Source organism: Archocentrus centrarchus, chromosome 6 (genome assembly GCF_007364275.1).
Source record: "Archocentrus centrarchus isolate MPI-CPG fArcCen1 chromosome 6, fArcCen1, whole genome shotgun sequence".
In the NCBI taxonomy this organism is placed as follows: Eukaryota; Metazoa; Chordata; class Actinopteri; order Cichliformes; family Cichlidae; genus Archocentrus; species Archocentrus centrarchus.
In genome coordinates, this window is record NC_044351.1 from 19,586,575 (window position 1) to 19,603,756 (window position 17,182).

Below are 17,182 nucleotides of genomic sequence, written 5' to 3' on the forward strand. Positions count from 1 at the left end.
CCAGACATCATCAAAAGACTATTTTTACTTTTTATTGGTAAATCATCAACTTTTATTTGAAAGTAAAACAAATGACAGACGTTTCAGCCCCTTGGCGCACCATCATGTGGGCAGGACAGCAAAGCCAGGCAGCCTGACGAATGCCCAGCCAAGGCAAGCTGGAGGGAAGTAAAAGACACTCCTCCTCAAACGGGCCCGTCAGCTTTCAAAGAAGCAGCCATTAGCGAGTGCTCATCAAGCGGGAGCAGGGGCCCGTCCATTCCCCCGGAGAAGCGGAGCAAACGGCAGGCCACAATGCCACTATGTGAGGAGGGAGGCGGAGGGCTGCAGAGATGAGCCCTGGACCCAGTGGTGTTTCCGAGCGGAGTCAAGCCGCACGTCCCCGGCACGCTCAATTCCCAGCCCAACTGTCACGGCTGGCACTCGATTCAGCCCCTTCAAGCACATAATCTGTGCTCGTATGGCTGTTAAACACCACACTCTCCGGTCCTTCACTCATTCTGTGCCATGGTATTGTTGTGTCTGCCGTCTTTCTATTATTGAGCCATTAAAGGATTTGGATGGAGAATCATTTCTCAGCATATGGTATCTTGATCAGCAACAAGGCAATAAGATAGCAAGAGACAATGGATTCCGTGCATATTCAGAAAATTATTATATATATATATATATATATATATATATATATATATATATATATATATATATATATATATATATATATATATATATATACACACACATACATACATATATATGTGTGTGTGTGTCTGTACCGTCATTGGGTTCTTGCTTCATGCAGTGAGAAGCAGTGTGCAGTGCTATCACCAGGAACAGATGAGAGAGCCGACTGATTCGTGCAAGTTGTGGGGGGAGAATCACGGCATTAATCTCAGTGAACACTGTGGGGTCTAAGGTGGCACGGTGCCATGCCGGAGATTCCCACTTACAGCTATCTCTCCCGATGACAGAGCGATAATGTCACATGGGTCCAGGTGAGCGAAAAATGGCAGCCTGCTTGATGCTCAGCCGGCTGCTTTAATTGGCTAAAACAAAGTAATTTGAGATCGGTATGGGGGGCACGAGAGGGTAAACGATGGGACAGAAGGTCATTGCTTCTGTTTTACTCTGCTGTGTGCCATCCACCAACACTCCCAGCATGTGCTACAGTTAATATTGAGATCTATTATACAGTAGGTTTTCACCATCTGCTTTACACACTGAGATCCTGTGCAACACACCTTGTTATTGAATTTTTTTTTTTTAAAAAAAGGAATTTTGTTTTCCTACACTGTATGTCTTTTTGAGGATGCAGCTTACTTTGATCCAAAGGGATGATAAGACACTCAATGTTACAGATGTTTGGTAAATTATAACAAATGATGTAACAACATCAAAAAAAGCTGTCAGTAAGGCATCCATTGCAATTATCCCCGAGCCTGTGGTGACGTCTTTGAGTTGCTTGTTTAGTCTGGCAAGCGCTTTACAAGGTTCTAGGTTATCTTTATTGCAAATAACGATACTCTGCAACAGGAGTTCACATAGTATTAGGATCCAAAATTACAGCATCAACAATAAATCACGAAAAAACTAACACAGAAAATGGAAAATTCACACCAAAATAAGCAAACCTCTTCTCTGGGTAGAGCAACAAGTACAGCCAGAGTGTCATTTGCCGTTAAGTCAACAGCACTTGACCAAAACCCTGTCCAGACTCCTTTCTGAGAGCTATTCTCAATGGGCAAATTTAAGCTTCTAAACAAAGCAGACAGCCATTAAAGAGAGTTGACACGTCACAAATATTGAAAGAGTACATTTTCCTCAGGAAAAATATCTTTGCTGACATTTTATTTTGTAGCAAATGAAGTCTTCCATCAAGAACACCACCCACTTTATAGCATTCTGCTTTAGCAATGTCAACACCTGGAGATAAATTTCTAAAATAAATGATCATGTTGTTATCACCACACCCGTGTTTTTAACACGCTTAGATGAAAAAAAGAGTGACTACACCAGGCCACAAAGTCATCCACCATCTCATGATCTCATCACCTTCAAGAATGCTGACAACTATAAAATCGTCAGCACCCAGCACAGTAAGATGCACCCACTCTTATACATGATTTAAAGAAGCGCAAGGAGACGGCACCTTTAAGGGGAGGTGGTGGGTGAGAAAAGCCCAGAGAAAACTTTTAACCAATCACTTTAAGTCACATCGTTGTACTTCATGAGTACTGTTTCTTCAAAATACTGTAAAATAATTAGTACTCAATTTGTTCAGGTAAAGGCCCTAGTAAAAAATACCATCTACATTTCAAAACTAAAACGAAAGCCAAAGAAACAACAGGTCATTTCAAAAGCTGATGTACTATAGACATTTTACAGACAGATAACCATATGCGTGCAGAGTATTTCATTAACACTTGTATATCTAAGCACATGAGTGCATTTGGGCATGTGCGTCTCAGCGCGTGCATTCAAGCATGTGGGTTGTTTGACTGCGTTGAGATACATGATGCACCTGTGTTGAATAAATGACCTCCCGTGGCTGTGTGGGTTTCTCCCAGGTGTGGCTGATGCATGGATCATGTGGTGCAGAGCGCTCCGGGCCACATTGGCTCAATTGTCATGGGATCATCTCTGAATGTGGCCACGAATTTGCATTGAGTGAAGGAACGGTTCACCTCCTCGGCACAGCCTCCGATGCATCAGAGGCGCACGGGAGGAGTGTGCTAGACCAGCCCCCTGCAGGCAGAATCAGGTGTTATCTGTCTGACTGTGAACACCACCATCAATCTCTCCTGTCCGCTTTCCTTTGCGCAGAATCGAGTCAGCACAGTGTAGTACATCTGCGTTGACAACATGCAGACAAGATAAGCAATCGAGCATGTCAAAACTTTGCCATGTTTGCCTGATTTGTTGAAGGACTAGATAGTCTTTTAATCATTACACTGGTTTAGCCTTTAAACCATCTAAAGATATTGTGTTAAAATGTGACGCTGCTGTTGGAGCAGCAACAGTCTAACTTTTATAGATGAGTGCAAACAAACTTTAAACTTCAAAAATGTGAATTCAGTGTTCGTCCTTTCATCCGTTCATTCATTGCAATCTGTGACAGTGAACGCCGCTAAAAGTGACTGCTTCACATACCTGGGAAATCATAAAAATAACACTTTGTGTAATTGGTTCAGCTTGTACTAAACCTCTTAGACACTTGTTTCAAAACACATTACCGGTGTTCCTTCTCGAGTTTCAATTTTATGCCCCATCCTCTATTTATTGCACTTACAGTACACGCTCTCACTTTTCATAGCAACAGAAAACAATATATTTCCTCCTACTGCTGCAGAGGGATGCAAAGAGCACTCGAAGACTCAAAACACTCAGTGCGCGCTCCTTTCCTGTGAACTAATCGAAGATAAAAACTTAATCCCAAACACGTTCGATACTTGTATCTGAACAGCCTCTTTTCTCACATCAATCACGAGCTTGTTTCACTGGTGTTCATTCAAAATTCAACAGTTACACCGTTAACTGATACAGACTGACAAAATGGCATCAACCGACATCTTGCTCTTTTCACTTACTACCTGGTAGATAAAGAATTAATCTAAGGACTTCACCCATTACTTTTAAAAGCATAGTTAGGTCTGTCCCTGAGCTCTACTACAGATCTTAAAGTTCTCTGTTAGCTAGACTGCAGCCTCAAATTCTCCTTGTGACTGATACAAATATTTGCTTATATCTGCTTGAGGACCTTGCAGAAGGAAAAAAAAAATTAAAATGTTTTTTGATTGCATATATGAAAAGCTTTAAAGTCAAAATAGCAAGTGCAATTTCTTGTAATTAATTCGTACGATAAGGCTTAGAGTGCCTGGGGCCGCTAAGCAGTAGGGAGTTTAAAAAGCCCGGGGAGAATCCGAAAATCAACCGAAAGATGCCGGAGAGAGTAGAAGGGGAAGAGGGAGGTGCAAAACCTCTGTTGACACCTGGGCTGTATGATAATTTGATCTGTGTATGATGGCTCAGAGTTTGAAAGGCACTTTGTCCAATTAGAAGTGTGCAGAAAATTTCCACCTGCCCCTGACAGAGATGAAGTGGCTCTTTCAGAAGACATTGTGGCACCGAGCCAGCAAAGAGAGCCCAAACACCGCAAGTGGAGCAAGCAGAAATTAATGAGCATCACAAGCCACACTTGTTTAATGCAAGATGACACTGAATGAATATTCCCTCAGACTATTTCACAGCATATTTCAATTTCACAAACAAACTCGCAACTTCTAAAATAAAAACTAGAATTGTGAAGTGACTGAGCTAAACAAAGTTTTGTGTCAGCAATAGCTCAGAAAGTGAGGATGTCTTAGATTTGGACATTTTTATACCTGGAACTTTCTCACAGTACTGTCTTTAATATAACTCTAATCCAAATAGCTCTTTGAAATGAGCATTCAGCCAAAAAAAAAGTTCAAAGTTACAAAAAAAAAAAAAAATCCAGTTTTGTACATTAACATAACTTGAAAGCAACTGAAATAGTTATGCCATAGGACAATCTCAAGTTCTCGATAAGTTCACTGTGTGCAGCGAACGTCTGCAGGGTGTGCCACTGCCAACCTCAACCCAAAGTTTTCATCTTCCTATTTCTGTACGTCTATTTTGGTCTGTCACATAAAAATAGGCTTTTAACAACCCAGCACGGCGTTAATTATTGGCTCTTAAGCACTGCATTACTAAAATAAAGCTGCAAAATATTGATTGATCAGACAGATGATATTTGTCAGTGAATAAGTGATTGGAGAATCATACATGGTGAAGTCTGTCTTTCAATCACTGTCAGAAAGCAGCACAGCAGTATTGCTGCACTGATTGAGCCCCATCGTGCCACAGTCTGTCTTAGTACGCCTCCTAAAGCAATCAATTCACAGACGCGCACACACGCGCGCACACACAAGAACCAAATATTCATTAGTAAGTTATTCATATTCAAAAGCTGCCTTTCAAAAGTAACAAAAGAGCAGAATTGTGTTTGACAGGCACATTACAGTGTTTCTGTGACATACTGTGTGAGGCAAGAACAATTGTGATCATCTTCTTTTATTTTATGAGTAAAGAATTGTGTTCATTAGTGGTGTCTGTCAGGTGAGGAAATTTGTATGGAAAAACTAGGCTGTTTAACAAATAGTTCTCTCTCAAATAGCTTTACAATAAGAAGCATATACAAAAAGTTTCCTTGATATTACACTTATTCTACAATTAGATGTGTTAATATAACTGAAAGGTCAGTAAAATACTCATGTTTAGACAACACCACAACTAACATAAGATGTTTCAATAAGACCAAGCTAATAGTTTCACACTGCTTGATTTGATATGATTAATACTTGTGGGTATTGTTTAACTACTCCAGCCCCATTGGCCCTTAGTAACGTCCCCCCAAAAAAAAAAAAAAAAAAAAAAAGACAGAGATGGGCTGCGATGTTAATAATTAGTTAGTTCTGCGTTCAAAAAATTTCTGTCCAACCTCACCAGATTTTAATCAAAGGCTGAAAATAGTAGCTGATTGTAATCGGCACTCAGAAGTCACCAGGGGTGTTTGAAGAGCCCGTCAAGCCTGCAAGTGGAGCTAATTCGATTAAGTGGTGGCAGTACCTGGAGGGGACGGATCTGTATCTCTCCCTTTTTTATTTATGAGATTAAGTTGCGCTTGTTATTCCAATATAAATAATCAAGCCAACAGAAATGACACTGATTTTCAAGTTGTTTTATCTCGCATGTCTCCAAAAAGTTTTCTGTTTATTTCAGGTGACAAATAAACTTTGCGAAGTACTGCCACGGCACTACTAATGTAACGAAATTAGCAGGGGAGGATGTCATATGTGTGCTTTACCTTCTTCGATATTGTCTCTCATGTGACAGGACCACGGAGAAGCAATGTTTTTACTATAACAAAATATTTTGGTCCTTTTTTTTTTTTATTTGAAAATTTGAAAACTAATCTGTGAAAATGAAAAAAGGAGGAAAAAACCTTTGCATGTAGTGGAATAATGGTGCACAGACTTGTAAAAACACATATTCTTCCAAGTAAAGGTTTAACAATTCCTGAGACCACCTTCTCCCGTCTGCACTATTCTATTATGTTTAATACATGGTGAGAATGCATAAGTGCAGACATTGTTAAATTACATTATTACTCTAAGCACAGGAGAAAGCAAATGGATTATTCTGCCATGTTATTGTTCGTAGCTGCTACTCTTCATCTGTGCTGGAAAGGCAGCAATATGCAACAGATATTTCCATTTTTATCTTAGGCAGACATCATACACAACAGAGTCCTTAAAGCAAGGCTGCAGCGAATTTAGCCTTCAGAAAGAAAGATAAATAACAGCTAAGAAGCTCTTGAGTTGTGCTGTTTGAATAAAATGCTTTAGATTTCTTCCTGTTATAAATCAGACACGTGCATATAAAGTCTGTGGCAGGAAGATCAGAGTGCATACACAGGTAAAGGCTTTGTGATTAGTATAAAATAATAAAACACTTCTCTGAGTATCACACAGGCCGTGGTGCAGAGTTGCATGTGTTTTGTACAAGTTTCTTCAAAAGGCAAAGGAATGATGGTTTGAACGATAATACGGGTCAAAGTTTCAGAGTGCAAAAACTTTCCATGCGAGGGGCTTACCTACCTGCTTGGGAGCTTTTCACTGTCTACAATGATGGAGATGTGAAAGCCTTGGCCCTAGATGTGACATAAGAATCCCCCCAGAGCGAGTCTTTAGACCCCTCTCACCACATCTTTCCCTCTAGTCCTCTTCTAAGGGGCCCTTTTCATATCAGAGAGGCACAGAAAGGCAAGGAGCCAAGCAGCATTGAGTTCTTAGGTCACAGTGTACCACATTAAAATTAGACTCCTTTAACACCCTCCAATAATGCATCTGGAGTATTTCCGGTCATAACTATTCAAAATTTTCTATCTAAGATACAAACTTCAGTAAATGGGCCATAGATCTGAGCTATCATTCACCACTGGAGATTTCACATCAAATCTGGTGTCTGTCACCAGTTGAAATTTCCTCGCCAGCCCCAGTTAAGTCACTGGTGATTCAAACTCAAAAATACGGTTTCCCACAAGAATAAAACTTTCAGAGCTGGTCTGGGTTAAGTTTTTAAACTTATTTTAATTAAAATTGTCTGTTAGGGGCTGGCACTGCATTTTCTATAGTGTTCGCCTAAAATAAATAGAAAAGCTAACTTAAATTATGCAAAAAATGCACATAAAACACATATATATATATATATGAAATGCAGCTGCAACAGAACATTTTTGAATTGCATTGTTGTGGTTGTGAATTGCTTTAAAATAAGTCACTTTTTGAGATACTTTCAACTTGCTCTTATTCTTCATCTACAATGTGCATCCAGATCTGTATAACAAACTGGTTTATGCCATACCAGCACAAACTAACAACCTGAACAACCACCGTACCTCAGAAAAATAATCATGTAACTGATTTGAAGCACACGGACGTCACTTGGACATGGTGAATAAAGTTTTCTGCATCACATTACATAAAATACAGATGCGAGATATAACAAAGTTTTTAATCATTTGTCCTCTGCGATGAACAAAAGAATTATGGATGCCATTTGTTACAGAGTCTACAGTCTTCTAACTATGACACTTTAAGTTTTTAAAGTTATTTTAATTAATATTGCCTATTACAGGCTGACACTTCGGCACAACAAAAATCTGTACTCTACTCCTCTACTGCCTTTAATATCTGTATAACTATGCATCTATGCGCCTCTGAGACTTTTTGTCATATTTACAGGTCAGACTCCATTGAGTATTTGCTGAAATGAAATGAAACTTCAGAGCTGTTTCACATGTCTTGTTACATAAAGAAATCAAAGGCCCTTGCCAAATCCAATAGTTTAGCAAATGGAGTAGTGTTACCAAACACCATAACATGAACAGCTGTGTCTGTGTTTCACTTTTTTCTTGGAATTGCACAAGATGCTAAAACAAAATTAGTCATGGTCCCACTTGGAGCAGCAATTTTTTTTCCCACAGTATTTGTATATAGCTTCACTCTGTTCTGTATGATGCTTTTCTATATCCGCTCCTTGTCTGCACCAAAGTTTCTGTTTCTTCAACACTGAGATGATATTTGCTGTCTCTGTTGTACAGCACCTCATAGTTGAGTTGCATGGGTTAAAGCTGGGGTTTAGGTATATACTGGTATTGACAATAACCACGGTATGTAAACAATACAATATATAATCAGGTTAATGCTAACAAATGATAATAAATAAATTGTAAATTATCCAGCACAAGGAACAAACCTGTTTCACACAAACATATTAAGTGGTGGCATTTCACCCACTATAAAACAGAAAAAGAACACATTTTATAGCTACTTCTGCACTGCTAAATCATGGCGATTTTGTACATGGTCACAACTACGGTCACTGACCCATTTCCATTTCTCTACACTTTTTTTTTTTAAGTTAAATTAACTTTCCTAAGGAAAGATAAAACACAACAAAGCTAAACATTAATTTGACTTCATCTGACTCTGACTTTCATTTGTTTTGTTGTTTTTTAAAACATTTTTTTAAAGTTACTGCAAAAATATCACTACTGTGAGTTCTTCCAGCCCCAATAAACATTTAGTGAAAATCCCTCACTGCTACCAAGTTAATACCAAAATTCTGAAAATGTAATGGCAGTTGTTTTTCTGTGGTTCCAAAGCTTCTTACATGTATGTCGTTACTTAGGTACTTAAGATTCTGGACAATTACAACTACATGTGCACCAAGTGTAAGTGCAGCAACAGGTCTGCTGAACCGTGTGGGGAAAAAAACAACAAGAGTCATAAATATCAATAACTGGCAGATCATTAATTCTTGACAACCAGTTATAGACAGCCAAAAGTTAGTATACAAAAAGTGTTAAAGAGCATTTTGCACCAAGATATACACACTACAAACTTATCTATGCACTCCAAAGAAAAATATTCGAATATGTACACAGAATTCAGTGGACTGAGCTTTAACTGTTAACTTTATAATAACATGTCATCAAAATGTTCATATCTTTAAATTCTATAGTAATTGCACGATAACTACAACAGCTGCTTGTGTTGTAGTAATGGCCCACACGGGTTACGCTAGCAATAACCCATATTGTTAGTAGGCTACCAACATTTATAAGCTACTGTCAAATTGTCAAAATATAACACTGTGTGTGTCAGCACAAAGTCTGCGTAGAGGACTTGATTTGCTTTTAGATTTAGGTGCATTTAGGTATCAAATGTAACGGTTAGTAAGGGAAACTCTGATTTGCTTTCAAAGTTATAGGCAACTTAAGCCAGCTCTAAGGTAGGCTGACTGCTCCTGTGAAAGAATTCATTAATCAAACAGAGGGGGTGGAGGAATATTTGGTTTGCTGTGAAGCAGTGGTGCTCCGTCAGGGCAAGCAAGGCTTGCAGTGCTTGTCCAGTGAAATCGAAAAATAGACAGCAATTAAAACCTACCAAAGTGAAAGCAATTTGTCTCCTTGCATCTCAAACAGTGTTATGTCATAAAACTGCTTACCTATTTGTATCTATCTTTTAATGCCCTGCCATCTTGTAGCCACCAGTTGGCTATTGTCTCTGGAAGCAGGTTTAATTCTGCCTTACTTTGATTCCACTGGAATCCGTACGGGGCCAGCACTTTTTTGGGCATGTCCATGTCCCGTTAACAAAGACTGGAGATGATAAAGAAGACTGATGGGGAATAATTACTTTTACTTTTGATACTTTAAGTTAAATGTTCCAATAATTCACCAATTGTGTACTGAGGTGTTTTCATAGTAGGGTATACTTGCACTGAAAAAAAATCCTTCAGCAATTGTAATTTTCAGCTAATCCTAAATATTTTGAAGATAAACATATAAGTAATATTTTGTTTTTTAACAATTCTTCAGCCAGGAGGGAGTGCAGAAAGGTGAAGACATCCATGCAGAGTGCAGCAAGCTGCAGGAGGCTGTCAGCTTATATAAAAGAATAAAAGACAGGCAGCACAAAATCATGGAAAGGCTGCTGGGGGTTGGTCATAGTCTCTGCTTGCCTTTCTGTGAAAGTCACCGCACGCTACTGCTGTGAAGTAACAGTAGTAACCACTGAGCCACTGTGCTGCTAATTTCATGTTTCAAAATGACAGGAAGAAAGAAAGAGCCTCACACCTGACCTGGCAAAATGTCAGTCAGTACTCATTTAACTACTAATTCTAACATTATACCGATATTGACAGGTAAACTGCCTAGAGAAGCATGATGCAACTAAAATCATGTTTGACCTTTGAAGCTCATAAGAACAGAAGGTCTTTTTTTCCAAGGGCCCCGGTGCCAAAGTCTAAATGAGAAGCAGTTGTCACCATCTATGCAACAGCTCAGTGTACGGTTGAAGAAAGACCAAAGAAATAGGCCGACTGTTAACATTTAACAGTGTTAAGTGTCTGATGGGTACCAATAAAACAGTTCATGATATCATTACCTCACCCACATTTCAGAATTGAAAACGCAAGAGGGCTGAGATTTGATATTATGTTCTAGGCAGCCAGACAGAAAAAAAGAGACACGTAAAGGAGTTCTTCTCCTGGATCTGTCCAAGCTGAAAGCTCCGTTATAAACCTATACCTGTATCTTCATGCTCTCCAGCAGGCAGAGTGCCCTCATTCATCGAATCTGAGAATGCCACGGCCACAATAATGCTGCTGTCCACTCGAGTGGCGTGTAAACCTCAGCCAACTCCCAGCTTTCTGAGATTTTGTGTAAAAAATTACCAAAAAAAAAAAAAGGAAACCCTGTCGCTGTATGTCATCCGTCTTCTTTCAGCAACAACTAAATAAATGCTGCCTGTCTAACTGAGAGCTCTCATTTCACTGCCCAAAAATAAAACCACTGGATAAATTGTGGCTATATGTTCATTAAGAGAAGACTGAAAATGTTTAAACTCTGCCCTGTTAGACTGGATCATGCAATAAACTGCATTGTAAGGTAAGACTTCTCCCCTGTGTTGAAACCTCAAAAACAACTCATTTTTATTATAAGAAAACAAAAATCTGTGGTGGGAAAATGATGTTGTGACATAATAGGAGGAAAGCTGTTATTTGGACTTAAAAAAAAAATCATATCAGAATTAATCTACATATGAGACTGAGGCAAACTAATAAGCAGGAGGCTCTGTAATATTATCCACCGCAGGAAACCACATCACACTTCACCTAGTGCCAGATTAAACTTTTCTAAAGCAACATAATGTTATTTGTACTTTATGAGTAACCTCTTACTCCCTAACGAAGACAACGATTCTCAGATGACTCACAGTCAGCATACAAGACAATGATAGCACAGTATGAGAAGACAAGCATATCAATCAGCGTCATTCAGCAGAATCACACTACTAGGAAGCACACACATTTTCAGCAGTCAAACTAATGTTAAATGAGTATGCAAACACCAGGATTCTTATCAGATGTGTGGATTCAGAGCTTCCCTGTGCAACTGTGAGATTTCAAACCTCTGCAGAGACCATCACCTTACATAACTAAGCCATTAATATTGATTGTTTCCAAATTTGTGAACGGAGAGATCGTGCAATATGAAAATAACACCCTTTCTTCTTTCCAGTAATGATATCCAAAGCCCTTCAAGGCCTGTTCTCTGACCCACTCAAGTCTTACAGCAGAGCTTCTGCTGAAGTAAGCCGTTTCTACTTAAAAGGTATTAGCACTCAGGGTTAAAACAGTAAACGCTCTGCATGCAGGATAAGAAATGTGCATCCTCAGAAAGTCTAATACAGCTGGTGTAAAGAGGGAAACTGCGCCTAAGCGAGTGTCTGCCGCCTTTCAGATGTTGGTTTCTGCAGCTGGCCTGAAAAGCCAGAGTCTGAGCGTGGAAGGGTAATCCTAAAAAAAAAAAAAAATGTTTTAGAAGTCTGTAACACTGGTGTGAACTATAAATGTTTTTTTTTTTATTGTTTATTTCTTTTTTATTTTTTATTGTTTTCTTTTTTTTTAAGCAACCCTACACTCCAACCCTGCCTATGCAATAACCCGGCTGCAGTTTCTCCTTAATAGAACATCTGTACTTTCAATTGAATAAAGCAGTTACAGCGTAGCTTATGAAAGCGAGCTTTTCTTCTGCTCTCCTGTATGTTGGATGGTGTATATATTTCTACCTATTACATTTATAAAAGACATCTCCCGCATGACCTCAGTTCAGGGTCTTTTAAAACAACTAGAGGCCATCTTTCGCAGCATTAAAATGCTTTTTAATCCCATTTTGATACTTTGAAGGTTCTATAGATTAGACACCTGACCATAACAGACAAGAGTTGCGGTTTCTAATACTGAATCAATGGTGCACATGGCAACTTAAATTAATTACCCTTTTGAACTTACATACAAATTTTACATGTTCCACTTGTATGAACGGCTATAATACACAATAAGACTGGAACTACACAGTTAAACATGAGGAAATTAATCCAGGAATTTTAATCAGACAAATACTTTATTTGCACTAAGTTTTTAAAAAGTTCTCAAAACTTTTCTTTAAGACCTCCCATGCAAATAATATCCAACAATAATCTGTATTCTTTGCATAATGGCCAAAATAAAGTTTCCGTGCAGAGAACCTCCATTTAAAGTGCAGAGATTGCCCCAGTGAAGACATTTTTTTTCACCCATTCAGCATTACATAACAGACCAAAGGCGTTCTTTTTCCTGTCTTTCTCTTTCCCAGACGCACTTTAATCCTGTGCATAAAAGGGTGGGGTGAATATGGGTCAGCAGGTTAGGAGTGTCTCAAAGTCAGACTTGTGAAAAAAGAAATCAATCCACGAAGCCTCCCAACTACCTGTCTTTGCCCCGCTATTACATAAGCGCTCAGGCTGTGCCAGCCCACAAAGTCACACAGTTTCGCTTGAGTGGTAAATATATATAAATACTCGCTAAACTGGGGTGCGTTTTCTGTATAAAACTACCGCGGTGATAATGAGGAATGGGGGAGAGGGGAAGGAGGGAGATTGTTTTATAAAGTAAAAAGATCTGAGATGATGATTTCTGCTCTCAGTTGCGCGCCTCTGTTTATGGCTAAACCTGTTACATAACCAGCTTACATTCCACATTCACCATATCACACTCTAAATATACCCTTGCGCACAGGAAGAGTGCGCTCACAAAAAAAAAAAGAAAAAGAAAAACACCGTTCAATGAATGAACTGTCACAATCTACACCGTTCGCTTTGCTGCCGTGTATCCACACCAACTCTGCTTGTCAAGAATCAGCAGAGAAAGCACTATTTCTTTGAACTTGGGTGAGCCCGGTTAGCCTGTGCTGGAGACAGCCGAAGAGGGGGTGTGGTTAAATACTGTCTTGTACTGTACAACATGGACGGGACGTGATGGATAAATCATGTTAAAAAAAAAAAAAAAGAAAAGAAAAAAGAAACAGTCTTCATGCAGCAATGCAGACGTTTGACGGGCTAATTGCAATGTAGGCTTGTTTGGCTTTCATTGTCTCTTCGTGTGGGGGGTTTAATCGCAAAAGGCGTGCAGAAGCCTTCATGCTTGCAACAGTGTTTGCTGGCATTAAACAAATTCCAGCTGCTGTGGCGTCTTTTTTTCCACACAGGAATAGCCCAAAATCTGTTAGCTGGAAATGTTTTTTAAAAAAAATCCAGCCAGACGGTGCTGTGTGTTGTATAAGGCACGGCGGAGGACACGTCCCCACGAAGGCGAATAGGACTAATCGATAAACTAACCCACAGTTTCCCAAAGTTCACTTTCGACTCTGTGACAATATCGCGTTTGGGCGAGCAGGTTAGCCCCTTTTTGGCATGAGGGGAAGGTCCCGTTGGTCAACTCTGAGTTCCTGGATAATTGATTAATCTTGCAGGCAGAGTAAATGTGACATCTGTGACCGTATCACCCCCTATGATTTGAGCTGTCAGCAGAGCCTAAACACCGGGAACACACACCGAAGATCTCATTACAACCAAGTGGGCAAACGCCGCTGTGATAATAAATTAAAAATTTAAAAGCTATGTACCTGTGGTTGGGTGATTTTAGACAGTGTGCAGTTATTCAAGGGGACGCGATTTAATTCATTTTGAAGTTTGATTAAAATGTCCCCGATCGCTCTGTATTTCTCATCAAGTGAAAGGGGGAAACCGGTTCGCTTACCTCTGTTGGTGCTTGAACAGGTCTGCCTTCGAACCGGGGCTGGATGGTCCGCTTTCCGGAGCGTCTCCAGGTTTACCGGGGTTTCCCTGACCGGGGTAGCCGGCTCCGAGGCGCTGTTGCCCGGGTCGCTCGCTGGATCTGGAGGGGACTCCATGTTGAATTTCAGATTTATTGTTTAACTACCGCTAGTACTTAAAACTAATTCTATGCGATCTGTGAGCTCCGACACCACGTCTTGCTATCTAATTTAGAGTAGAAGTAAGAAATGAGAAATGCGAGTGTGTCTGGAGGTGGGTGTGTAGGTTTGATTGTCCACTAGCAGCGCTAGTGAGAGCTCCAGTCATGCAAACTGGAAAGGGAGAGGTTGTCAATAGTCGAAGAATAGATGTAGGCCTGAAAGTAATCTACGCTGATCGACCCCGCGCAATTTTACATGGTAATATGCATTTTTTTTATTAGTGTCTAACCTTTTTCAAAGATTGTTTACATCTCTGCATTACCTTATGTGCAAAATGGGAAAAACTGCGATACCATACTTAGAATATTAAACTGCAAAACTGCACAGTATGGTCAAAATGCATCCTGATGCATGCAACTGCATCTGTAGCTGCATAATCAAAAAAAATTAGGCTATCGGAACAAAAAATAATCAAAGTAATTTATGAAAACACTGATTCTTGGGGTTATTGTTTTGTTTTTGCTTTATTCAAAAAAATAAAATAAAATAAAAATAAAATACCTCCCAGTTAAATATGGCCACTTTAATAATTATCGCCATATTCCCCATCTCTCTTCTCACTAACGTCAGCCAAAAAGCTGCGGGGGTGCAGGGAATATTCACTACAAATTCCTTCACTGTGAATGCCTGCCGCAAGCACACAGGAGTCTGCAGGCTGCTCTCAGCCAAGTACTCAACTTTAATGTCCAAGCATTCAGACAGGAATAATCAGAACACTTCATTATTTTCATCAACACCATCAAAATTACTGTATCATCATCATCATCATCATCATCGCCACCATCCTGTGGGAGGAGCGTGCTTCGTCTGTTATGAGTACTGCTTGAGCTCTTCCCGTTACTCGCAGAATAGCCTGCGCGTCTCCGCTGTCCCTGATAAAAGAGCAGATTGACAGCAGTTTGGGGAGAATGCGCTTGAAGATACAGCGCCGTGCATAGCCGCCCTCAAACGCCACTCAGGCGACCGGCATATATATCCCGCTTTTTCCGCGGACATTACAAACACCATGCTTCCTGCATGTGATCAGCGGGCAAAAGCTGCGAGACCCAACTCCGCCTCTTAAAAGCGGTGCACGTGGACTTTGACATGGTTTCGCCTTCTCAGGAGTGTCACGCTTCCTACTGAGGCAGTCATAAAAAAAATGACATTGTCAAATACCTAATGGCACAACAAATATTTCTTTAATATTTATATTTGTATTCTTATGTATACTATCCTGTGCAACTGCTTTGATACAAATGAGCTTTAGTGCATATATAGCGGTTAACTCCTCAAAGAACTGGTAGGCTTCTGACAACACAGAGTATAATATAGTAACTCACTTTTAAGTAATACATTTTTGTTCTAATTTACACTTTTATATTTACCTTTTTTCTATATAGCTCTAGTGACGTATGATGTGGCTCTCTCCTTGATTTAAAAAAGGACAAACAGCACACACACACACAGCACTGTTGATTACAGCACACTGTGGTTTCTGGTAAAGGAGAGTTAGCAGAGCTGTGTGTCACTAATGTAGTATTATTTCATTAATACAATAAAACCTATAACACTGAGAATTGGCAGTGTAATAAAAGCCATAATGTGCCTTTGTCTAGTTCTTTATTTAGCCTCAGCAGCCTAAATGTGTTTCCTTCTGTCATAGTGTCAGATTTTCCATCAGTGTGGTGTGACTTGGGGAAAATGTAGAATTAAGTGCAGTTTTTGGAAATGCTCTTTACTTTTTATTTGTTTGTTTCCCAGATAAACATCTCATCAAGTGATGCTATTGAAGGTGAATAGTGACAAACATTGGCTCCAAAAAAAAAAAAAAAAAAAGGTGAAAGAAGCAGAATCTATGGTTTATAGCGTTTCTAATTTGTAATTAAGCTGTATCTAATTTTAGAACATGAAGCCAATCCATGCAAAACTACAGAAAGATCCAAGGGAAGTACTAAAATATGCTGCATTTTAAATCTGGACTAATACAATGTGGGGACTTTGTCAGAACGAATCACTTTTCATGTTTTCATTTCAACACTTCAGCATGTAGCTGAGCAACAAGAGGATGATATAACTTTTGGAGTTATGCTTTGCTGAAAGGCGACTTTTTGACAGAAAGCCAGAAGGAATCTCTCACTGCCAAGCGAAGACGCCAAGTTCCATTCCTTCTGCTCAGCTTTAGCTTCTCCAAATTTCCCTGACCTTCTGACCCAGAGCAATTTGGCCGCATGAACCCTGCACTCACATTCCACGCCTGTTGAATGCTCAGCGCTGAAGCTACGAATCTTGAGCTTGAGACGTAAACACACTCAAAATCTTACAACTGAGAAGCTCACAAGCATCACATCTGCAAAATGCATCCTGACGTGTGCATGCAAACCCATCCCCAGTAAACTGTACACCGTACAGGAGTACATGCAAACACTCCTTCCATATTTTGTGTGCAAAAGAAAGGATTGATTTTGCTCCTACACAAACAAAAGCAGCAAATACGCACACTAGGACCAGCACTGCCGTGTGTTTAGACCAAACAGATGCAAGGACAAGTTTGATGTTGCTGCTTTAATTTTTGAGTTAAAATGAATTATGCTGCTGTCACATTGTTGAACAGGGGGAAGGATGTGGCGGATGTGAAGCGAGTAGAGTAAGCATGCCTGCCGTGATCAGATGATTGATTAAGCTGACATTGGCTCAGGGGTGCAACACCGCTCTATTTTTCTCCCTCATTATGTAAGG

General features: G+C 39.7%; 1 protein-coding gene across 2 annotated transcripts in view; it reads right to left on the reverse strand.

The window, feature by feature from the left end:
* Nucleotides 1-14,501, reverse strand: part of roraa (RAR-related orphan receptor A, paralog a) — a 189,897-nt gene extending 175,396 nt beyond the window's left edge. For both annotated transcript variants that reach the window (XM_030730863.1, XM_030730861.1), the window contains exon 1: nt 14,227-14,501. In XM_030730863.1, coding sequence (XP_030586723.1) covers nt 14,227-14,380 — 154 coding nt within the window. In that variant the 5' untranslated portion in view covers nt 14,381-14,501. The remainder of the gene's footprint in view (nt 1-14,226) is intronic.
* Between the last annotated feature and the right edge of the window lie 2,681 nt (nt 14,502-17,182).